The 25525-nt window shown below is 44.6% G+C and overlaps 1 protein-coding gene across 3 annotated transcripts; it reads left to right on the top strand.

The window, feature by feature from the left end:
- The first annotated feature begins 101 nt into the window (after positions 1 to 101).
- Positions 102 to 23899, top strand: mecp2 (methyl CpG binding protein 2). Of its 3 annotated transcripts, none has more exons than XM_035380542.1 (3): positions 102 to 215; positions 12415 to 12795; positions 21366 to 23899. In XM_035380542.1, exons 1-3 carry the CDS (start codon positions 184 to 186, stop codon positions 22729 to 22731), a joined length of 1779 nt encoding a protein of 592 aa, XP_035236433.1. In that variant the 5' UTR covers positions 102 to 183; the 3' UTR covers positions 22732 to 23899. The 3 variants fall into 3 exon arrangements, with proteins under 3 accessions (XP_035236433.1, XP_035236431.1, XP_035236432.1); XM_035380540.1 differs by lacking the exon at positions 102 to 215 and adding an exon at positions 229 to 2640; XM_035380541.1 differs by lacking the exon at positions 102 to 215 and adding an exon at positions 11404 to 11492.
- The last annotated feature ends 1626 nt before the right edge of the window (positions 23900 to 25525 follow it).

Here is a 25525-nt window from a genome sequence, read left to right as displayed (position 1 = left end):
GAGAATTTTTTGGTTTCGCAGTTGAGTGGAGGAGATCTCGCGGGAGTCCCAATTGCTTGTCTATGGACTACGTGTTACAGATCTCGCGCGAATTGTTTGAAGCGGTGATGGTGCGCGTTAGGGGAGGGGGAGGGGACCCACAAAAGATGTGTAGTGAATTTTATTTATTTATTTAAATAAAAAATGGCCGCCGCAGAGAGCGGAGAGGAGAGACTGTAAGTGTGAATAACATATGTTCTCTTTTCAGTGTCTTGGTAGATTTCAAATGACTCCCGAAAAGAAGTGACAGTGTTTATTTTTGCCTTTTCAAACGTTACTTATGAAATGTTCGCTAGTTTTTTAGAGAGGCGGGGAGAGTACGTCAGAGCTTTTCTCCCGCTTTCACATTTCAGTAGGATGAGAAGAAAATAATTTGTGCGTTAGTGGGAGGAGGTGTGTTTGTCTCTGTCATTTACTGACGTTTCTGCTAGCTTACTCTATAAGCTACTAGCTAGCTAGTCAGCAAGCTATCAAAGGCTAAATATGTATTAAGCATTTTACCGAGTATTTAATTTCTGCAACGTTAAATCTTTGTTTCATCAGTTGATGGTCTCTTTTAACGCCTGCATCCACACCCCCTTTGTAAGCAGATTTGAAAATTCAGCCTCAGTTGCTAGTTGGCTAATGTCGTTAGCGAGCTAGCGACCTAGCTGGCCAACTACATTTCAAGATACATCTCTGAAAAAGTAAAGCTAACAAGAATGTTTCCATATAACATACAACATTGTCTTAAACGTGCGCTCATAATATTTCCAGGAACATGCAGCATGATGCGATGCCGGGTTTTTCTTCTGTTTATAGCTAGCTGGCTAACATTAGCGATATAGCTAGCTGCCTAATTTGGCAGCGTCGTAACTAGGTAGCTAGCTTTGTAGCTGGTGCTTGCTAGCTAATTGCGTAGTGAAATTTCTGGCTTTCTGTTAATAGAGCAAGGACAAAATTGGGGTTGTATGAAATTTGTGTATTTTTCACGTTGCATGTGGCGTGTTCATGTTGTCGCTATATGATTTGAATTTATTGAAAAATTGAGGTGTATTTAGCTAGCGAGCTAGCCAGCTAAATATAAACCGTGTAGCTAGCTAGCTACGTAGCGTTTCTTGGTAGCTGTACCAGCAAGCTTGCTGGCGCAGTCAAACTGCTGGTTTCTAGACTAGTTTGCTTTTTAGCTGCTAAGTGACGTTTTGTGCAGCTTTTCTTATTTTACATCGAGACTCATTGATAGTCTCACATAGAACAGGCTTGTTGCGTCATTTGTTATGCTTGGGAAAGACTGGAGGTTTATTTTCGCTGCCCTTAAGATGTCCGTTTTACACTCGCAGTGGATATTTGGCTGGCTGTGCAGCTGTATTCAGTTTTATTAAAGTGATATTTAAATTTGGGGGTGAAAAAAAACAGCAATAAGTTTTTGTCCTTGGAGGACAAGGTTTTATTTGACATTAGAGAATGATCAATGTGTCTTCTGTGTACACCATGTGATTTACATGGCCACAAAGAACGTTTCCCTGATACAAATGACAATTAATTAGGAAAATTTCCGATTTTGTATCATCTAGCTAAAAGGGTATTTATATTGTTCCAGAAAACAAAGAGTTTTGGAAATAACATTAGGTGTTGTTATGGTGATGCCGTGTAGCACACCGGTCTATGTTAGCCACTAAACATTTAAGCTATTTGGACTGGACCACCACTGTCTCAAAGTGCGTCACTGGTGGAAAAAGACGGCATGTTTTTGGGAAATGTGTTGCAACGGCTGGGATGTAACTGAGGAGTGTAATTTTAGATAACCGCAGAAGTCGGTAATTACACATTTAAATTTTTCATTTTGATTAGCTAATTCGGGATTTAGATAATCAAGGAGGCTATTATGTCTGGCAGTTTAGTTTGTGAAAAGTCACAATTTGATCTGTAAGAGAAGTGGGCATTTGTTTAGTCTGTTGTTGTAAATAATTCTTGCTAAAAGGATTGAAAAGGTCAAATAGGAGATTCAGTAATATGTGTGTATAGTTGTGTGTATTTATTTAATGAAATTAGTAATACATGAAGTATGTGTCGCTATCTCTATTAAGAAAAAAAAGTTAATATGAATGAGACTGGTAGGTGATGTTGCAGTAAATTCACTGTATTGTAACACTTCTAAAAGCGGTCTAACAACAATGAACTATTATCTTTTTCAAATGTGCAGTCCTGGCCCAGTAACATAATTTTCTGCATATCTGTATTTATTTGTGTATCTGCGCAAATATATGTAAAAGCGTATTTGTATTTCAGTATGAGTAAATTACAGGAGTTGGTATCGCCGTCTTCGGTTCGGTCTTTGAGTCTCATTCTGGCTCTGATTGGCATCTTTTGGCACAGCAAAGCTGATGGTTTAAGTGTGAATGCAGTCTTGTGCACTGGCAACACTCTTGATACTGTGTACACCGAGTTCAGGAAATGCTGTAGCCGTATCGGGCTTTCACCACGTAATCTGTTTTGCTTAATTTATTATATATTTTTTTTCAACAGCTCTAATTTTCTTCTTCTTCTTTTCACCCTCGATGTGGAACGCAGACCCGTCCCAGCTCTGCTACTTCCTCCTTTAATTCGGGGAGGTGCGCAGAGGTGCATCCTTTGAAACGTGTGCAGCCAACTACCGCTTCCTCCCCCCCCCCCCCACCCCCCATCTTTCTCTTTCTCTCTCTCTCTGTCTCTCTCTCTCTTTCCGATCGACCGGCTGCGTTGTGCAACTGTCAGAGTGAGATCATAGAGGCCTGTTCAGCCAATGGAGTCGCTGTTAAACATTGAGTCAGGGAAGAACACGCCAACAGAAACCCTCCATCCCTGGCAACGCTACCCGGGCATATACACGTGTCCCCATGGGGGTTTTTTACAGGCACGTTTGGCCCTTGCACGGTCAGGATCGTCTCTGGATCGTGGGCCCCATCTCTACACTCAGATCAAGTTTCTGGGCTCGATATGTGGCCCACTGGCCCAGCTTCATTTATGCGTTGCAGTGTTGAAATGTTTTAAAGAGGTCTGCATGACTTGCATGTGATTTCAAACAGGAAAAGAATAGGTTTTCATGAGACTACCCGACCTCACAAGCTTTATTCAGAACAGATCAGGGGATGAATATTCCCTCTGTCACAGTCTCATAACGTCTCTTGCTTGCTTGCTTTTTGCGGGCCCAAGGCTTGGTTTTCGCCCAGTTTTCCTTCTGCTACTCTCTAAAGCGTCTTTGTGTGCCGGGTTCTTTGTAAAAAGCGCTATTACAAATAAAATTGATTTGATTTGATAACTGAATGTTGAAGTTCAATTGGGTTTAGGCTATTTTGTCTTGTATTTAGTGCATGTGTGGGAGGTGCCAAAACTTTTGATATGTGACCCGAGTCAGTTGCCTCATTCTTTCCAGTGTTAAAGTAAATGAAGAAAAAAAAAAAAAAGGGTCACATTTGGCCACTGAGAGCACGGGCCAGTCTTAGAATCGGAATGTTATTGGCGTGGGTTCCGAATCCCGCCCCACTCTGGAATGGCCGATCATCTGCGAACCGCTGACACGTGCACGTGCGGTCCCCCCTGCCAGTTTGAGAGGGCGTAGACGTCCGCGGTTCTCCTCCGAAACGCGCGGAGTCCCCGTCCGGCGCGGGCGACGGGTCTGCAGCGACGCTGGCGCCGAGCGGAGCTGGACCTCTCACGCGGGCCTTTAGCGCGCGGTACTCGCGCGGTCGCCAGATGGCAGCGAAACGCGGACCCCCTGTCCGACCGAACCGCCCCGTAGCCGGGGGCGACGCGGTCGCCCCAAAGCGCGCGGGCCCGTGTGGAGCCACCAGCCAAGGGCGGCAAGTCTCCGCGCTCTCGGGAGACGGATGGTGAGCGCAGACGGCGATTTAACAAATTTTTGCTCGCGTAACAAAACGTTTTGACTTTCTTACTTGAGTCCCGAGAGCCTTGCTTCTTCTGATTTAGTCGGTAAAAAGAGGAATTTAAAAATAAATAAATAAAAAATAAAAAAAAAGTTTGGATGACTATAATTAGGCTACTTATCGAGCATTTATTATTAACATTTTCACCGAATGTATCTCGTCGTCAGACCTTCCTGCTCCTGCACGTTGTGTCATCATGTTGGGCAGTCCTATCAGCCGATACTGATGAGTGTGTTTTAAGCTATTATCAGCCAGTATATAGATATAGCCTCAATGTCCTGCGTCCTTATTAAAATTTAGTACCGACTCCTATGGCTTTTATGTAAAATATCACATTTTTTACGTTGTCTATACAAGTTTCACCAAGCCAATTTCTCCATGTACTCAAGCTGGCAAGTATTAGCCTACTGAGGGGTTGCATGATTGAAAAATTGTGTTTAAACACAGAACTTGTACTTCGGGATTTATCTGATTAAGGGAGCTGGATGCATAATCTCTGAATTAGAGAAATCGTTTGTTAATTATCATTTTTGTCTAGCAGTGATCATACAGTCATCGTGATGCGGTGTATTAAATTTTGCTCAAACGATCCTTGTATTTCTGAAGTCACTAGCTGTGCCGTCTCCTCAAATCTATTTGTTTTCACTAAAGCTCGAGAATTATTAAAAATTATGAATTGATAATGAAGTTAACACGAGTCTGTGGCCTTGAGTGACTCAGCCGTACTGCGGAACAGGACTTTAACGGAAACAGAAAATAATCATGACAGCCCTGCACTTCCAATGTAAAATTCTGGGGACCATCTGCTTCGGTCAGTGGTTCATTTGTGTACAATTATCAATGTCCTTTTTGGCCTACGTTTTTTGGGAATTATTAAATGTATATTAGCGAACGTCTCATCAACCTAAACATAACATAAAACTCTATAAATTTTCTTTCACCGCGAATCTGTTTTTCAATCAGTTTTGTCTCCGATGTGAACAATCGTGTGGCTAGCTTGTTACCTCACCTGACCCTGTGATGTGGTTATCCCCTGCTCATAACACAATATAACATGACATGACATGACATAATGACGAGTACTGGGCATTCAGCCCAACAGTGCTCGCCATTTTCCTGACTAAATTGTACCCGGTGGTCTGATTACCTACAGACTGCATAATGGCCATAACCTACACGAGCCGGATACTTCTGTATTCCTCACCTTCATAGCACGTTACCTGTATTATTATCCATGGTCACACCTCCGATCTTGCAACTGTCACACAGGGTGTCCCACAAGGTTCTGTTCTTGGTCCCCTCCTTTTCACCATCTATATGCTTCCTCTTGGCCCCATCCTCCGCAGCTTTGGTCTCAATTTCCACTTCTATGCAGATGACACCCAAATCTATATCAGCTCTACATCCACAAATCAGCCACCCACTGCCATCATGGAAACCTGTCTGACACACGTCAAATCCTGGATGCAACACAATTTTCTTAAACTCAACTGTGAAAAAACTGAAATCATTCTCATCGGACCAAAACCCCAGCTCACAAAACTACACAACTTCTCCCTCACCATTGACGGTTCCCCTGTCTCCCCCTCCCCCCTGGTTCGCAACCTCGGTGTCATACTCGATCCATCCCTCTCCTTTGAAAAGCACATCAACAACACTGTCAAGGTTTCATTTTTTCACCTGCGAAATATCTCCAGACTCAGACCCTCTCTCACCCATCCCGATGCAGAAAAACTTATTCACGCCTTCATTTCCAGCAGACTGGACTACTGCAATGCACTCCTCACTGGTCTTCCCTCCTGTCTCCTACACAAACTGCAATTGGTTCAGAACTCGGCCAAAAGAATACTGTCCCGCACATCCTCCCGGTCTCACATCACCCCTATCTTGAAAGATTTACACTGGCTCCCAATCACATCACGCATCACATTCAAACTCCTCCTCCTAGTTTACAAATCCCTAAATGGCCTCGCACCCACTTACCTCTGTGATCTCCTGCTTCCCTACCAGCCACCCAGACAGTTACGTTCATCCACTGCCGGCCTCCTCACCATCATCCCCTCTCAGCGCCGTTCTTTTGGCGACCGCGCCTTCTCAGTTGCCGCCCCAAACTCTGGAATGCCCTCCCCTCTGACATTTGTACCTCTGACTCACTCACCTCCTTCAAATCACGTATTAAAACCCACCTCTTTTCCCTAGCTTTCCCTTGATGTTTGTCTTCCCCCCCCCATTTTTTTTTCTCTTTTTGAATTGTATGTTTCATTGTATGTATGTATATATGTATGTACCACTTACTGTAAAGCGTCTTTGAGTTCATGAAAAGTGCTATATAAAATAAATGTATTATTATTATTATTGTATCCATTTTATTGGCTTAATGGCGAATATAGCATGGTGATAAATTGAATCTGAAAAAGAAGTTAATATATCATTATTACTGATGATGATCTTAAAATGCTAATGAAATGGATACTCTGATATTCACCATAGTGGTGTAATTAATGTCTTTTCATATAATTAAACAAATATTACAATTTTTTAATTAATTGATTAGTCTTACCGTTAGAATAATAAAGCAGGGTTGCAGAATTCTACATGTTATCTAATTGTATAAGAAATATTTAAATGCTGGCTTTGCGTTTTTCTTATGAACTCGGGGATTAGTAATGGGGAATAATTATTTCTGTTGAAAATATGTTCTGACCTAGCTTGCTTTAATTACAGCGAGAATTTCGGCACTGTTGAAACCGCAGTCTGTGGGTTTCCCCTGCACAGCAGATGAATCTGATATCATAATCTTTGGGAAGTAGGCGGGAAATTGAGCTTTGTATGTGAAGAGGCACACTGCCCGTCAAAATGATTCACACCTTTGATGAAGATGAGTGAATAAAACAAGCAGAAAGAGACACTGAGCTCGCGTTGTGTTCTCAAAAATGAGAAGCGCACTCTTTTATGGTAATATAACTGCGCACAGAACGAAAAGCCACGGCCATATTACCCATAATTCCTCAGTGAAATTCCACAAAAATAATTCTGCATTAGCATACTACTTAAAAAATAAAAAATAAAAAAAGACCTAAAATCTGGCCGCCCATTACTTCCTGTTTCACTGCTAGGGTATAAAAATGAGGTAACGTGTAAAATCCATATGTCACCTCACCCTTCACCATGGGAACTGATCTGTCAGAACAAACGGTTCTTGAATTTCACAATCAGACCAAGTTAAAACAAATAAAAAATAAAATAGAAAACTTAAAATACCACTCGCTATTACGTCGTTAATGCAGAGGTTTCCAGCCAGGTGTGTCTTTTCCCCATGGAGATGGTTTAGGAAGCTTAAAAAAAAATTTAAGGGCCTCAGTTGAAGAACTTCTCTGTACTACTCATCCATATATCTCTACGGTTACTAGTAATTAATAATTGAGAGGAAAGATTTAAGCATGCTGCATTCTGGATTACCGTTTTCCATCATAGATGATCATTTCAAGCCGAAACATAAGCTGTGCAAAAGGCCAGGGTATTCATATGGTGGTTAGTTTTGAGTTTTACTGGGAGATAATCTCGATAATTTAAATATAAGTAATTAAGTGCGTGGGACATAATTGTGTGTCTTAGCCCCAGGGGACTCTTAAAATGAACCCCCCCCCCCCCCCCATATACAACCATAAAGTTTACTATATGTCATTACTTATGGCATATATCAGTATGAATCTTGCGGGTTGTATAATTATCTAATTGATCTTAAAATTAGAACCTCTGAACATTAATTTTAATTCACGTCTTGCTGTTTGGAGGTTCAGGCCTGGTGTTTGCTCGGGTTGCTCTTTCTGCTCTGTCTCTTGCCTTGCTACCATGTAAAGCGTCTTTGTGACAGTTCTCTGTAAAAAAAAAAAAAAAAGTGCTATATAAATAAAATTGAATGTGATTTTGTATTTTTATGCAGAGCTTTGATTGGCTATGAGAAATACATTATTGCACTTCCTGAACATTGCACTTTAGGTGTAAGTGCTTTTAATATATGAAATTAAGGCGTTTACTCGCAATAGCACATTTCAGTCAACATCCTGCTGTAGGAACAGAGGTAATCTTCCACAGGAGGGTGAATTTTAGATGCTGTAAGACATTTTCTTAAAAAAAAGAAAAGAAGAAATGTTCTGATATTATCGATGCCGCATAGCCTGTGGTATAGTTGTCAAATATATTGTTAATTTTCTGTGCTTGTCGAAGCATGAGTTACTGTAATTTTATCTAATTTTTAACTAATTAATCGGAACAAATCCCCTGTATTTTATTATTTTTGAATTCTTAAGGAACATTAGACAATACGAAAATCGGAATCAGACTTTATTGGCCGAGTACGTTTGTGTGCATATAAGGATTTTGACCTGGGTAATCAGTCGAGACAAAGACGAGCCAAACTGGGGGGTGGGTGGGGGTGGGGGGTGGGGGGGGTCTGGTAATTTGTGGTGCAGGAATGCTAGCTTTGTAGCAGAGCGTGTTTTATAGACATGTGGATTAATTTCATTAGACTGAGCTTGATTCTTTCTGGAAGTGTCTAGACAGGAAATGACACTGTTTCACACACATTTTTAATTGCGTGGACTACATCTTGTTACGACTTTCGGAATTTAGTGAATCCTGCCTGTTTCCCACCCTGCGTTTGATACTGTTCGGAGGTTTTTTTTAAACAATATTATCAGTACTGCATCCAGGCCTAGATTTGGCTGGACGGGCAGGTTTGTGAAATGAATCCAGGGAGTGATTACGTGCTGTGTAATTAAGCTCTGTAATTAAAATATATCCACGGCTTCGCTATAGAAACAGACCTTGTTTCTGTTTTTGCAGTGCAGTGCTAGAGATATGCTCCTAATGCTCCAAAATCATTGTTTCTGAATTTGACTACACAAACTGAATTCTTTCCTCCACTGTATCTGTATAGTGAAGCCTGTACCACACAGGCTAAGTGATCAAACAAAATTCCTCTTTAAACAATTCCCCGCTTCCTCTTTAAACAATACATGACTGTAAATTCTTATGAACAAAGTGGTGTTTCTGGAGGCTTTGATTGTTTTCTTTTCAGTCAACATGGAGATGAGTTTCTCGAGTCTGCTGCGGGTATGGCAGCGAACGTGCGATGGCATGTGGAAGACAGGCGGCTGGAGTTCATCGCATGCAGAAGCCATTAAAATAGAATTAGTGTAATCTGCTTGGAAAGTTGTCGTTTGTTTTCTTTTATGGTTTTTTTTGGGCTCACGGTACACTGCGCTGTCTGTGATTTCGCAAAAGCGAAAATAAGGGCTTTGTATGGCGTGGAAATCGATGTGTGCAGGAAGCCGTCGCTGAGCTACTGCAGTCAGTGGGCCTATCAACGCGGTTTTGTTCTGCTTCCGTAAGTGTCCTGCGTCCGGCGGGAGCATCGTGGACTTTACGTGATGTGTGGTGATCACCGGCCCAGAAACTGGCTCGTGAACCCTGAACCCCCCACGATGACATCATTGCAAATGAGTGTTTTTTTGTCTGAGCGTTTTATTGTGTTTGTGAATTACAATAGGGCCCCCGCCCTCTTGCCTGATGACCAAATTCCCATGTGTAATTTTCAAGTTCTCCTTTGTGGGCTGTCCCACAGATTTAGCCACTGAAGAGGCTATTTTTGTGTCTGGTGGGGGATTTCACAGTTGCAGGCGTGTGCAGCGTCTCTGTTGTGGTGCAACTCGGATGAAGATGTGGAGATTGCCAAAAATCTGCAGTTAAAGGGAAAGTTCACTTTCTGGTGTTGGTGACGGAGCTTTTGGTTGTGTTTGTAGTTTGAAGCGATTGAATACGCTTAAAGTAACTCCAAACAGCTTGGTGCTGCTACATATTGTTTCCATGGGCTTTACGTTTGAACGTTTTCACTTTATAGTGTCCATACACAAACAAACATAAATATGCTTTTTTTTTTTTTACTGTGCCTTTGTTTTTTTTTGTTTTGTTTTTTTCCTTGAGTGTTCATTTCCTACATTTCCAGTATAAGATTAAACAGTTTCATGAACATCATTCTGGGGATATGCATATGTATAACAACCTCTGGAGGCATAAGGTTGCTTAACAAGCTGATTTGGAGCAATGCTTCAGACCACAAAACCCAAAATACCACAAATATGAGCCTCTGTAAAGCTGTTGGATAATCAGAAGCTGCTGGGAATATCTAAAATATTCTCCATTACACATAAAAATATGACTGGGCAATTGAAAATGTGCACTAAATGGAATTAAACCAGAGTCTGGGTTAATGCTTCTGATTAACTGAAACGTGTGCATAAAAACCGTTTAACGCACAAGTAGTTTGGGTCAGGCTGAAGCACCGTTCTAAATTCATACGCTGGCTGGCCGGCTAACCAACCTACGTAGCCATGGCAACATGCTGAAACAGCACCAAGCCTGGTAAATAACTTTGTAAGTAGCTAGCGCCTGCAGATTAGTTTACATTTTCAGGGCCCCAAAATATTAACGACCCATTTTTATATTTTGATCTTTGGCAAACATCAGTGGTACTGAAGAAGCGGAATAGTCCCTGTCTGCGGTGTGTGTGTTAAACGGTTTGAATGCGATTTTGCGCCTTCGCATCGAGCGTTTGAAACCCTCTAGCGCGCACTTCCTCGGTGGATTATTCCTGACCTCACGTTAAAGAACCGTCGCCGTGCAGTGCCCCTTTAACTGTGGCGGGCGTGGGGGCCATCCGCTGCTCTGTGCGGGACAGATCGCTTCGCAGTGACCTTCCGTTTGTCACGGCTGCCTTCGCGCAACTCCGGCGGATAAGGGCGCTGGCGAGTCGTGTGAGGGAAGGGAAAGTTTAGCGTACTTTTTGTGAACTGGAATTTTCCAAAAATATTTCTCCTTGTTTTTTTTGTTTTTTTTCTTTCTCCCCCACCCCCCTCCCCCCACCCCTTTTTGAATCCGCTTCTGCTGCTCAGTGTTTGTGGTGAAGGTTGTGCCTGTGCTGCGTGCCGCTGTCTGAGCCCGAAAAACATTTTTCACCACGGCGAAGGCCTCAGCCGGTTTCGACAGCGTGCGCAGTTTGGTGGACGACTGCGCCGGGTGTTATTTCTGGACTTGCGCTCATTTTTTTACTTCCTGAAGTGTGCACTGCATGCAGAAGCGCTTGCAGCGAGGTCCTCCAGTCCAGTTTGGCTGGTTAATGGCTCGCAGCCAGACCTGCTGTTGTTCATATTAGGCAAAGCAAAGTGGTTTGCGAAGGCCCCTCCCGTGCATTGGGCACGTTATAACCGAGTTCCGTTTAGCCGCATTAAACAACGTGAGCGTGGGGCCTAGATGACTGTCCGTATCTATGCGAGGTGCTGTGCGACCTTTTTAACCCTTTGATGTGAAGGTTTTTTTTTTTTTTTTTTTAAAGGTTTTTTTTAGTCAGTGTTCTAGAGCTCCACTGCTTTCAGTCACCAGTAGTGATTGTGACTCAGCATTAGAATGTTCAGTTAAGAACACTCTGATGCTGCACTTCCTGGACTTCAGAACGCTTTTCACCAAGCCCATGGAGAGTCTGTGGATGAACTGGTCCGTATTTTTTTCTTCAGTGTATGATTTTAACATTGACAGTTAGTGAGCTCCTTTCTGGTGTACTCCTGGTTCCTGAGCTGCAAGCTCTCTCTGAACCTCAACAGGGACAGCTACAGTCATTCGACATGGGGGACGCTTTATTTTATTTGTGAAATGATATTTATGAACGGCTTCTGTGGTAAAGAATAAGATACCAAATCAGTTTTCGGGCACGAGGCTCCTCCAGCCCTGTGTCTGGACCGTGGCCTGAAACAGATGTCCAGGCATATTGGTGGCAAAATTGATTGAAGCATTTAAATGAAAGCCTTTTGCACGACCTCTGTAACCATAATCCATGTGTTTAGAAAACTGCAGTATTACATTGCATGATTTGTTCAGCTGCTGGCACTGTCCGGATCGAGCGGATCAGACAGAGCGTACACTGTCACACCATCCCGTTGATGCAGCTGGTCTTGCCGAACTAATTCAGGGGTGCGTTTCACAAAGCAGGATTACTGAGTTAACTGGATAACTGCGCCGAGTAAAACCCTGTTTCACAGAGCAGGATTACTGAGTTAACTGGATAACTGCGCTGAGTAAAACCCAGAACAGCTCGTTTTGCTTCAGTCCATCTTCCAGATTTGGGAGAGTTCCGGGTTTTCCTCAGTGCAGTTATCCAGCTATGCTCAGTAATCCTGAGGGCTATTTCACAAAGCAGGATTACTGAGTTAGCTGGATTAGCTGTACCTCTAACTTGGTGACCATGCTTCTTGAAATGCCCCCCAGGTTAAATTGGTCAACTGAACAATGGCAGAGCCCCCCCTGGGGGTCGGGAGCTGTAAGGCCACGTTCGGACGCGTTTACCCTTCCCTCCCCCGCTGGCGGCCGGGCGTTTTCCCCCCAGAGTAACGGTGTGCTGCTTGTCTCGTTTGACCCGCAGTGATGAGAAGAGCGAGGATCAAGAGCTACAGGGCGCGCGAGACCGGACGCAGAAGCCGAAGAAGGCCAAGCGGGAGCGCGGGCCGCGGGATGAGGCGCCGCCCGAGCCCGCCATGTCCGCCCAGAGCTCGGCGCTAGCGCGGCCGCCGGAGGACCAGCGGCGGCCGGCCGACAGCGAGGAGGCCGAGGCCGAGGAGTCCGGGTCCGGCGGGGGCGACCCGGCCCACCTGGAGCCCTCCGCCTCTCCCAAGCAGCGGCGCTCCATCATCCGGGACCGCGGGCCGCTCTACGACGACCCGTCGCTGCCGCAGGGCTGGACGCGCAAGCTGAAGCAGCGCAAGTCCGGCCGCTCGGCGGGAAAGTACGACGTCTACCTGATCAAGTGAGTACAGCCCTGGAGACGCCTGCCGGTCGCCGGGGCAACCCCGGAACGCGACGCTGTTGCCGGGACAACCTCCCAGAATGCAACGCTGTTGACGGGACAACCTCCCAGAATGCAACGCTGTAGCTGGGACGACCCCAGAATTAAACAGTGTTTCCAGAAGCCTAATTAGGACAAATCTTGTGCAAAAAAAAAAAAAAAAAAACCTATGTACTTCTATTTTCCATTCTGGGTGTGTGGGATTGGCTGTGTGGTTGTTTACAGAGTGTAATTTTTGCTGGCTTTCATCAACCCCCTCTCTTTTACATGAGATGTTCCATTTAGTGAAATTTTCTTTGTTTGTGGTTTACCACATACAAATGGCATCTTGATCACTTTGTGTCAGACCTAGGGTCTTTGCGTAAAAAAAATTGAAAAGAAAATCCAGTGAAACATTTCACTATGAGGAACATGGACACTGAAGCGGCGTGAAATACTGAACAACATTCAAAAATTGTATAGTAAACATAACAAACCCAAATGCGCGGCCTGCTAATTTTACTATGCAGTATATTTAAGCAAAATAAAACAAATATAATCTTCTAGGTTCGCAATTAAATGGGCTGACCTGTTTCTTCTTTTTAAGAAAATATTTGTCGAGACGGGATTCCAAATTCCTCAAAATGTCTGGTTAAGTTTTCCTTGTTCCTTTGACTGTATATAAACAAACAAGTAGCCTGCCCCTGCCCTTTCTTTAAAAAAAAAAAAGGAAACCAGTTCATGGTTTCCCCAAACTAAATGAAAAAATATACCTCTGGGTGGGGCTGTGTGATAAACAAAGTTAATCAAATGTTTTTTTTAAGCGTAATAACAATCCTTTCACTGCCACTGACCAGTGATTGGTATTGAAAGCCGTGTGAACTAGGTGAAAAATACTCTTTTTCTAAGCTTTGAAGCCTCTGAAGAGTAATTGATAAGTATTTGTAAAGCATTTCATTTAGGTATGATTTATTTTTAAAAAATCATATAAACGTAAAATTAAACATAAAGCACTTTTGGAAATTTTGTTAAAAATGCCTCAAATGCTTTATTAAAATTAATTGCAAGTGCGAATACAAGTAAACACTGGGCTTCTCCCATTTCATAAAGCATTCCCATACTTGACTTGCGTGTAGTTTGCATACCTATTCGCATGCCTGTTTCTTCTGAAATTTCACTCAGAAGTTATATTAGCTTTTCATGGATAAAAAATAATTAGTATTCTTCCCAGAGGCCGGAGTGGCAGTCACATTGGGTGGAATTGCTTTTCCAATTTTTTTGGGTTGCTCTAATGGCGTGCCTCTCTGTTCTCTGAAACATTCCAGGAATTCCCAACCCTCGGTACAACTGCCCTGTTTAATGAACTGTAGACAGGGCCGTTGATGAATGCCTTCCATTGATACAGTTTTCCCTCCAAAATACTTTGAATGTGGCTGAGGTAAAAAAAAAAAAAAAAATTTTTTTTTTTTTTTTAAGTGTCCAGTGAACACTGGCCACTCTATGAGCAAAGTCAACATGTCCAGGGTAAGAGGGCTGCAGCAGTGTGCCGGTGTAGTTGCCGTAGGAACGTGTCTCGGTGCAAAGAGGGGTTTTCACGAGATCTGAAAGTCCCTTTCAATCCTCCACACGGACGTCAGCCATATTGAAATGAGGGCAAAGTGAGTAGGCAGAAAAAGTAGGTATATGAATCCAAAATGACAGGACGATATGCTGAGTGGCCTAGCTGTGTGTGTGTGTGCGCGCGCGCGCGTGTGTGTGCGTGCGTGTGTATGTGTGTGCGTGCGTGTGTGTGTGGTGTGTGTGCATGTGCGTGCGTGTGTTTAACCATGTTAGACTGGTGTAGTACTGCGGTAGTGTTATGTTCCATGACTAGTGATGTGTTAGTCATGGATGTGTTTAAGTACACATACCCGTAGACAATGTGGTCATTGTGTGTTTAGTTCAAATAGTTCCTCATTTAAATTTTTTGGTGATTCATAAGATATTTAAGCATCGTAGCATTGTTTAGCGTAGTGGTTATTGCATGTTTGAGGCACGGATTAAATTACGCATCTAAATATTGACTATCGGGGCGGTGAATGTGAGCTATTAATGCTGGTCCCTGCCCCCCCCCCCTCGTGTGACACATGAATTTGACTCTGCTAGGTGTTTCGGTTTCTGACGGGCGGCTTCTAAAAGCTGCTGCTCGCTCTGTGTCGTCCGCTTCCTGAGTGAAATGCGAGACTCGGCATTAAGAGCTGGCGGCTCTCGCTGACAGTGGCCGAGGTGTGAGATTCTGGGGAGTGCGAATCCTGTCACGGTCTTGCGTTCCTCTTCTCTGAAACACGAGCCGTTGTGGTGAAAAAAGAGCCTCAAGTTTCCACTGAAGTAGAAGTGCGACGTACTGTTGTCTTAGAAAGAGTGTAACGCTGTCACGGACGTACGAGAAGAGCCCTACCAGGAAGCGGTGTACACCAAACGACAAAAAAAAAAAAAAAAAAAAAGAAAGTGCAAAAAACAGTTAAGTTGTTTCAATTTGCTCCAGGAATTTCAAACCTCTTGGGTTTTATTGTATACACGAATACAGTTACAGATTCTGAATATATGAATTTGCAATTTAAGCATTATTGCTTGTTGGATGTAGTGTATGCAATTACAATCGATAAAGTAGACCACAGAACAGTATTATCACGCAAGAAGTGCAGCTTGCACTGTACCAAGTTGAGGTAACCTTTACCGGAGTGCTTGTCTCAAGGCTTTCTTTCTATTCTAATGTGTCCGTTAGTTTGTGATGCACGTCATTGACCTACTTTTTCACGTTTGAGAGAAATACTTTTTTTTTTTTTTGCTTCTTAAATAACCAGTGAACTGTAAACTTTGTACTTAACAAAGGTGATCTCTTATATTGGTACGATAACCTATTTTTCCATAAGTGACCCCCAGCTAATACAAAAACGTTCTCACAGTGTTGTTGCCGTGTTATATATATATGACGAAACATTCCAATACTGTTGAGGGAACGATTATCTTCCAGCTCACCAATTAGTAATTTGAAAACATTTTGGCCCGAGGCCAAACTTAGTTGCCGACCCCTGGTCTGTCAGTCATGCCTCAGGATGGGCATAGTTTTGGGGTACTCAGCGGGGTACTTAGTGGGGTGCTCAGGCCTTGGAACCCCTCTCTCCAGGGAGGCTGTCATTATGGGTTTCCCTGTGAGGCTTCCCCTGGGGGAGCAGGTGGTATTGGCGAAGTCCAGGTTCCCACCACAGGGTGCATCACTACACCCTGCAAAACACATTTAACCAAATTTTCATTTTTAATTTTGCACTCATTTATAGTGCCAGTTCATGTCAAATCAGCTGCTGACCTCACTTCCTTTGATTTTTTAAAATAAATAAATAAAAAATCCATAAATATTTGCCCTTGGGCAAAATGATTAGTCTTTGATTTCTGCACTTGAATGACAAGCGTATGCTGTACCTCAACAGATGCCAGACACAGCACACAGACTTCAGCACGGGTTTAAGCTCTTACATATGTACAAATATAATAAATCCGAGTTTATGTGTTTTACCATAATAAGTCAAAGGTAAAAATAATAATAATCAGCATAAATTTGTCTTTTTTACAGAATTTTACAAAGCCATTTGTAAGCTCAATCAAGATCACCCTTCTGAGTGTCCATGATGTGGATATGGACGTGTTGCGGTAGAATGGGGGCTGGGGGGGGAATCTTGAGAACGCTTTTTGAATGGATCATTATTTCAGGTCCAGAAATCTAGCCATTTCTCCCAAGGTGAGATTCTGATACGGGATGCCCCGAAAACATTTACTGTACATTGGCCAAATTCTAGGAACACCTGATTCACTTCTGTAATAAACAAGGGACATTAATTCCTGCTCGGTGAAATCATTTCTGTTTCCCATCCGTGCGACTAATGCATCCGGAGAGGCGGGAAAAGCTCCCATCTTGTCTCACTCTGTCTCCGTGTCTGAGCACACATCGTTCCCAGGTACGAGCGATGCACTGCATGCAGTGTCTGATTTTTTTGGGGGAAAGGTGATGATGAGGTGTTGCGGTAATTTCAGTCACAGAGACCTGCCTCGGCTTGCTCATACGTCTGACACCTTCGTGCCTCTTACTGATGACTGTGTGCTCTCCCCATTAAGGCGAATGAGCACTGGATGTCTGTTACTGTGATTAGACAGCTGTTCCTGTTAGGCTGTTTCTACAAGTCTGGGCTGCATATTGCTCTTCTCGGTGGCAAAGCAGGGATTACTATAATACGGCTGCATGTGTGTGATCAACTATGTATTCCTGTGTTGTGTGTGTGTGCGTGTGTGTATGCGCACATATGCGTGGGTGCATGTGTGCGTGCCTAGCAAGTGTGCGTGCGAGTGTGTGTGTCAGCGTGTGTGTGCATACATTTTACAGTGACATGGCATATGTGGATGTCTTCATTAATCTACAAAATTATCAAGTCATTAACTTTTTTTATATGCTGTAGCTCTATATGGCTCTATATGTACTCTTAAAAGAATGATTTGCACCAGTTGGCACTTCTTGGCATTATCTGAGGATGTTAAAATGTTGTTTTCCTAAATTTGATTCTAATTAATGTTTCTTATTAATGACTCTTAATGTAGGCTTCGCTGTAAAATGTAAAGGTGGTTTTACTAAATGAATTGAGTAGTCTCAACTTTAAAAATGGAATAGGCTAATTTGTTATAACTCAGTTTTAAAAAACGAGTTTATCGTAAAGACCACCGAATACTTGAGATAACATTTTCCTACTCAAATTACATTACAGACATTAAGCAGACGCGATAAGAGCGACTTACACAACATTCTACATAACGTTTATATTGTATCCATATATGCAGTTGGATATATACTTAAGCGATGCAGGTTCAGTACCTTGCTCAAGCGTACAACGGCAATGTCGTTTTTTTGTGCACAGTGTACTTTGTAAGCATTTCAGGAAGATGAAGTCAACGAACGAGTCAACAGGCTGGCGGCTAAAATTACATTGTTAATTTTTTTCTGTCATTGTAAAGATTGTAAAAACCAGACATGGCCAGATGTTTTGTTTTATCGCTAATTCCGTAGTCTAGCCATATCCTTTTATGTGTCGCTTTAATGAAAAACAAATCAAGAAACGGGGGCATTTTTCATCATTTCACTTCCACAGAAAATGCCTTAGATCTGTGTGACCAGAAAAGTTCGCTATTGCATTGCCAAATGGTGGATACTCTGTTTCAGACACGAATAGGCCTACTGCTGTGATAAACTTGTATACATTGCACTGTAAAAATTAGCTAGGCTAATAGGCTAATACTGGCAACTGGGGTTACCATAACTACCATATAAATGACAGTAACAATATGCGATGTTTGCAGTTTCTTACCTTCGCTATTTTACGGACTTTTATTATAAGATTCACGGACATATTTTACTGCGTGTATCCTCATTGCAGGCTTAAAATATGAAGATCCAATGACATTTGTGGCTTTTTGTATTTTTTATTTATTTTTAACTCAGGCTGTCGGTTCTGCTTTATTGACCGTTACTCGGCATAGAAATGAATGACGTATTCCACATAAAATTAACACATTTCTTTGTGGTGCGCAAGTACTGTGTATTTCACAAACTGGCTTGATTCTTTATTCACAAAATATCATTTTATCCCATTTTAAAAATTGCGCTGGATTTTTGTTTATCATTTTTCTTTAAGTAAATTAAATCCCAGAGGTTTTTTGCTCATTTAATTGATGTGGCAAATATGAAATTAGTCTAAATTATAAAAATGAGAACTTGTTCCGTTTGTATCTCGCAGTCGCGCGTTTATGATCTATCTCTAAACTAAGGCATAACGACAATGTTTGAATATTTGAAGTTAACTGCTTTTCAAAGAGTCAGTTTTTCCGCGTTTTATTCTGTTCTGGAGAATGAGAGCGTGTATTAGAGCTGAAGCTTCTGTGCTTTTTCGAATGATGATATCCCTGTGCTGTTTATTTATACATTTTACATTTACTGAGTAACTTATAAACTGAAAAGATGCCTTTAGTAATCCTTCGAACGAACCATTTTTTTGCAAGAGTGATGTCTTGCTTTTCTGTATAGGTATTCCTTCGCCAGGAAACTTAAACCGCACTATAAAGAGTTTTCAGCCATTATCGATTTTAAATAGGATTGTGAGCAATCATCTGCAATCTCTAACGTTTCGCTAAAACGAGGTTTATTAAGAGATTACTGAAAAGCTGAAAGATGTAACAGAACCTTGATGTCTTCAAAAGACCTTTCTGTCCTCACAAAAAAAATCATTATCGGTTGTATCGGGGATACGCATCACCTTACGGGTAAGTGACGGTCATGTTTAATATTCGCTTATGACACTGTGCTGTTTTTCAAGAACGTTACACGGTGTTCGGCCTCCTAAGAGAGCTGCTATAATTAGCGTAAGGAACTCTGAGACGAATAAATATGCCTAAATAAATAAGGCTATTTTATCCCGTAAGCATATTCGATAATTTAACATGTTCGATTTCAGGATGAATGTAGGTCAAATAACCTCAGGCCAGTAAATGCTAATTATTATCCAATAGCAGTGAAATACCTAAACATCGCTGGACCGTAATTGCGGTCTGTAAGGTCTTCTGAGTGACTCGGTCCACGCCACGGAAGGCGTTCAGCCCGCCTGCCTATTGTGATGTGGAGTCACAGGTTTGAGTTGAGCTGCGGTTTGGCAATGGCCTATCTGACTGTGACAGGAAGTTCGCTGTTCACACTACGAGTAAGCACACTGCTGACCTGGGAGGAACCCAGGCTGATGATTTTGTGCAAAATGGGGGCAGGGAGAGGGAAAATGTCGCAAAAATGCAAATTAGTTATTTTTTAAATCCCTAAATCTTCACAGTCCTGCTTCTGTATAGATTATAAGTGAATAAAAGTAACATGAAATTGTTTTCCTTGCACAGGAAATTTGTATTCTGAATTTGGTTTACCCCTCTAGTGCACCTTCTAGTGCAGATTTTTAAAAATAATTTCAATAATCCTGCACAAGAGGTGCTATATAAATAACGTTTGCTTGATTGATTGATTGGCTGGTTGATTGATGGTAGTTGTAATTATGGCTTCAAGCACTGAAGGTGCTGGAACTATGTATTTTTTGTAGGAGTTTTTTTTCTCTCCCTGTGCTCTCTTTCTTTCTCCTCTTTGCACCCGCTTTATTTAGTTGACAGGGGCCAGGTTTTACAAACTTGGTAGGCCTATCAGTACCTCTCGCTCAGAGCTGGCATGTTTGGGGAAACCGTGGCCAGAGGGTGCCATGCCCCGGCCGGATAGGAGTGATGAACGAGCGTTTCGAGGCTCAGAGAAACCTCCAGCTGCCCCGCCCTCTCAGCCTCTAAATCACCTGTGCGAGCTGTGAAATGTAGCGGCACTGATGTCAGCTGTGGCGTGACAAGCCAGCAGTGTCCAGGAGCCACAGAAGCGATTGTGTCCCGAAGGAGAGGAGGGGGGGGGGGGGGGGTCCAGTGATGAGCCCCCCCGGTGTGCTTTTGAAGCTCTGTCACGTGACCTTGTGGAGCGCGTTGCTCTGTTTAAGCCCTGTGATGTGACATTTCCGAGCGTGCTACGCTGTTTAAGCCCTGTGATGTGACATTTCCGAGCGTGCTACGCTGTTTAAGCCCTGTGATGTGATGCCCCGGAGCGTGTTGCAGCATATTCCCAGAAGGCTGGCTGGGTTGGGCTGTGGTGGGCTGCGCAGGCTGGATTAGGCTGGGTGAGCTGTGCATGCTGGGTTAGACTGTGCAGGCTGTGCAGGCTGGATTAGGCTGGGTGAGCTGTGCATGCTGGGTTAGACTGTGCAGGCTGTGCAGGCTGATCGATGGTGGCAGTAATGTGGGGCAGTGTGGCACTCACAGCACAGTGACCCATATATCACTCTATTCTTGGGTTGCCTTGTGCTGCCCTGCACGTCTCCCACAGGAGCCCCCCCCCCCATAAGGAAGAAACAAGTCACTATAGGCGGAGAATGATTCAGAGGCACACTAAAAAGATAATAATAATAAACACATACCCCTATAATAAATAATAAACACAAAACCTGTATTTTTTCCTCTGAATGAGGCTATGGTTATAAATCAGTGGTTCCCAACCCTGTTCCTGGAGATCCACCTTCCTGTAGGTTTTCTCTCCAACCCTAACAAAGCACACTGCATTCAACAGCCCGAGATCTCATTAAGCTGCTAATTAGAGAATCAGGTATGAAAAAAATTTAGTTTGAAATGAATACCTACAGGAACAGGGCTTGGAGCCACTGTTACAAACTTTATTGTTTATATTTTGAATTCCTCAATTAAATTTTTTTGATTATCATGATTCGACAGTCTGTGACAGCAGGTTTAAAGCTGGACTGGTTCTAACATATTTGAGAATTACTTGTTCTGCTACACGGCATTACCATAGCTGGCAATAACTTCCATATAGAATCTAGTGTAACAAGGTGCAGTCTGAGATGAGTCTGCTGAGTGACTTTGTGAATATTAAGAAAATGTCGTTTATTTTTCAGCCCAGAGGGGAAAGCCTTCCGTTCCAAAGTGGAGCTGATAGCGTACTTCCAAAAGGTAGGAGACACCTCCACTGACCCCAATGACTTTGACTTCACGGTCACGGGCCGCGGGAGCCCCTCCCGCCGCGAGAAGAAGCCCCCCAAGAAGCCCAAGGTGGTGAAGCCTTCCGGGAGGGGGCGGGGCCGTCCCAAAGGCAGCGGCAAGGTGCGGCCCGCCACGGAGGGCGTGGCCATGAAGCGGGTGGTGGAGAAGAGCCCCGGGAAGCTGCTGGTGAAGATGCCCTTCACCCCCCCCAAACCCGAGGTGGGGGGGCCTTCGGGACAGGTGGCGGTCCCCAAACTGCGTCCGGGACGCAAGCGGAAGTCGGAGCAGGACCCGCAGACCGCCCCGAAGAAGCGCGGCCGCAAGCCGGCGGCGGCCGCCGCGGCGACGGTTTCGGCGGGAAGTGCGGGCTCCGGCGCTCCCTACGCCGCCACGGTCGCCATGGCCGCCGAGGCCAAGAAGAAAGCGCTGAAGGAGTCTTCCACAAAGCCGGTGCAGGAGACCGCGCTGCCCATCAAGAAGCGCAAGACGAGGGAGACGGTGGAGGAGCCGGACCCCCCCCCTGTGCCCCCCGCCGCTGAGCCGGGCGCCGCGCCCGGGACGAGGTCCGAGACGGCGACAGGAACGGGAATGGGGTCGGGAACGGGAATGTTGTCGGGAATGGGGTCGGGAACAGGGACTAGTGCCGTTGCCTCTCTGGGCGCGGCCGGAGCAGAGGCGGAGGAGAAGGGACAGAAGTTGCCAAAGAGCCCTGGGCGGAAGCACAAGGAGGCGCCTCTGGCTCCAGGGGGCGGGGCCGGGGGCGGGGCCGGAGGCGAGGCCAGCCCCACCAAGAGCCACAAAAAAAAAGAGCGTTCGCAGCAGCACAAACACCACCACCACCACCATCACCACCACCACCACCCGCACTCGCCCGTACCCCAGATCCCGCCCCCGCACCCCCCACCCCCGCCCCCGCCCCACGCGCACCAACACTCCCCCCCAAGCCAGGCCAGGAGAGAGGCTCCAGCGCTGCAGGACAGTGAGCCCCAAGACCTGAGCACCCACCGACCCTGCCCCGACGACAAGCAGCCGCCGCCGCCGCCGCCACCGGGCCGCCGCGAGGGGGGGCGGGCCGACAGCTGCCCCGGCAGGGACACCGTCACCAAGACTCAAGCGCCGGCGGCGGCAGCGGCGGCTGCCGACCTGAGAGCCAAGCACCGGGTGGGGGAGGGGGTGGAGGGGCGGGAGATGAAGGACATCGTGCCCAGCGCCGCCGTACCCAGGCCCGCCCGCGAGGAGGCGGTAGAGTCCCGGACCCCAGTGAGCGAGCGAGTGAGCTGACTGACGTAGCCCCCAGAGCGGGAGCGAGCGAGCCGGGGAAGAGAGGGCAGCCATTTTCTTTTTTTTTTCTTTTTTTTTTTTTGAGAAAAACAAAAAAAAAAAAAGACACAAAAATGTGTGTGTACATATATGTGTATATATGTTTATATGTATATACATGTGTGTATATATATGCACATATATACATATATGATATGGTAAAACTAAAGGCAGCTGTTGTGTCTTGTTCTTTCTGTGGGTTGGGCTGTTTAACCAACGATGATGACATAAGAAAAAAAACAAAAACAGATTTTGCTTCCTGATTAAATTTGCAGGTTTTTTCCCAAATGTTTATTACCTTTTTTTTTTACCTGACCATCACCCACCCTGCCCAGTTGTACCTTTGTCAAAGCTTCAATGATGTGGAGGGTCAGCAAGGTAATCTTTTAGAAAAATGCTTCTAAGTCTAAGTTTTTTTTTGTGGTTTGAATCTGTAAAACGCCGACCGATCCGCAAGTTATAGATGTCTCTTCATCATCTGGTATTCTCTGTGTTTTATAGCTGGCTATTAAGGGACAGAGATAAGGACAAAACTGATATTCGGGAAAGTGAATCACTGTTGCCTGGCGACATGCGTGTTCAAATGGTTTATGGGGGATGTGCCACCGCCCTGTGTTACTATCCAAATAACGAACATAGATTTTTCTTGTACACCGTGTTTCCCCTCTGGCAAGCAGAATGATTCTGGATGTGTGGAAAGGGACCTTGGAGTCTTTGCTAACCAGGGACTTTCCTGTGGTTTGTGGATTCTTAGCTGTTAGGTCTTTCTTCCTCCGTGATGAATAGAATCACAGCCTTGTGTGGGTTGAGTTTCAGAACTCTGATCGGACAATTTTATGTAAATATCGTCCTTGCCATCCTGTTCCATTTCCACTGAAGCTTTGAACAAAGACAAGTTTTTTTTTTTTTTTTTAATTTGTTTTGTTTGTTTGTTTTCTTTTTAAATCACAGCCAGATAAGAACTTCCTAACAGGAGATGATGGTGAATGCTGATGTCTAGGGCCCTTCCATAAGACTCGATGAAGAGCTTCCATTTTAATCCCTTTATTTAATACGGTAACTACAGCATTAGCTTGTAGTGACACACACTCTCACAAATGTGGTACACCATTTCAAAGCAAGTTGTTTTTTAAAAAAAAAAGAATTTTTATTAGTGTTTCTTTCTTCTTCTCCCATTTAATTAGGAATGTTGTCTGTTCTCCGGGTGCAGTAGAACATGAGCACCCTGTGGAGTTGGGAGCCTGGAATGGCGGGGGTGGGGAGGGGGGGCGGTTAGCGTGGCTGAATTCTGTGTAGAATAGAGAGCAGAGTGGAGCCGGAGCTGCTGAATGGGCCAGGTGTACACTGGCTGCTGAGCGTTCCTCTCTAATCGGCCCGCTGAGGTAAAGGATCGTCTCTGTTTGAGCGCTCATTTAGGGACAGGAGCAGTCCTGCACGGGGGGGTGGGGGGCGTGCTCAGCGCAACAGGGTAATTTCATAACATGACTTGAGTAAGTCACTGTCCTGGGACAAAACGGTCCCAGTATGCCTTTTTATTTTGTTTTGCCCCCACCCCCTGTTGTTTCCGAGCAATATGGGTAGCCTAAGTATGATCACCTTGGTAATCCTGTGAGATGGATTTGCACGCTGGCTGAGGCGAAGCTGCAGTTTTTTAGCGTGCCGTGGTCTTATGTTCCTAAGAGTGTCTGCGATTCTGCATCTAAGACACAGTTTTCTGTAGCTGCTCCACAGGTGGGAGTTTAGCTGGCAGTGCTGGTATTAAAGCATAAGGGAGAGTCTTCCACGACATCACCTCCACTGTGGGGCCCTGTCTGTGACATCACCTCCGCTGTGGGGCTCTGTCTGTGATATCACCTCCACTGTGGGGCTCTGTCTGTGACATCACCTCCGCTGTGGGGCTCTGTCTGTGACATCACCTCCGCCGTGGGGCACTGTCTGTTATTTCCAGAATCCACCTCTTGGAAATTGTATCTCTGTGGGGTCAGTTATGGGACAGTTTTGGAGAGAGAGACCAGTTCTGATGCTTCTGCTATAATTCTGTCAAATAGGTGACAGTTTGGTGAGAAGTACAGTAATGGACAGGTTTTACAGCAGGTGTTTCAAAAGCACTTCTTGTCCGTTTGCCAAATGAAAGAGGGTAGCCGCCTACTTCCATAGAGCCTGTTGGTGCTCAGAGACGGTATCCCAGCTGAGTGGAGTAAGGCTTTTGGACCCGAGGGGTTAAGCATGTCACTGCTCCTCAATCGCTCCTGAGAACTGCAGCTCCATAAAGCTGTGGGGCAGTTTCTGAAGAGAGAAAAACTCGTACGACAGTCTGGAAAACGTGTCTGCTAAGCCAACCAAGCGGTGGATTTACGTGGATTTGAAACCGTGCGAGTTGTCATTTGAGAGTGCAAACACGTTTTAGCGCAGTGCTTCCTTCTCAAGCGAGAACGCTGGCTCTCGGTCGCTCACAGTTTGGAGGAGCAGGTCTCGGCCCTCTCTGAGGCAGATCTCATCTCCAGTTTTTATTATATTTATTTATTGAGAAAATCATGAGGGGCCTCTCCAAATCCCCCCCCCCCCCCCCGTAATCTTACTTCTCAAATTGCAAGCCCCTTTAAACTACGTCCTGTCGGTCTTCCCCACCGTTCCTTTTAAACCGGCCAATCAGAGCTCGGCCTGTAGCGTTCAGCCTCTGGCCTGGCCAGCGTCTGGCCCGCTCAGGCCCTCTGCCTGCCTGTAAGCGTCTGTAAGAGGCGGGAGGGATTAGTGT

This window comes from Anguilla anguilla, chromosome 11, assembly GCF_013347855.1.
Source record: "Anguilla anguilla isolate fAngAng1 chromosome 11, fAngAng1.pri, whole genome shotgun sequence".
NCBI lineage: Eukaryota > Metazoa > Chordata > Actinopteri > Anguilliformes > Anguillidae > Anguilla > Anguilla anguilla.
This window is presented reverse-complemented; position numbering and strand designations above follow the sequence as displayed.

Coding starts and splice junctions, on each gene's coding strand:
- mecp2 (XM_035380540.1), top strand. CDS start 2,309: ATGAGTAAATTACAGGAGTTGGTATCGCCGTCTTCGGTTCGGTCTTTG. Junction 2,641..12,414: donor ATTCGGGGAGGTGCGCAGAG/GTGCATCCTTTG, acceptor TTTGACCCGCAG/TGATGAGAAGAGCGAGGATC. Junction 12,796..21,365: donor TACGACGTCTACCTGATCAA/GTGAGTACAGCC, acceptor TTTATTTTTCAG/CCCAGAGGGGAAAGCCTTCC.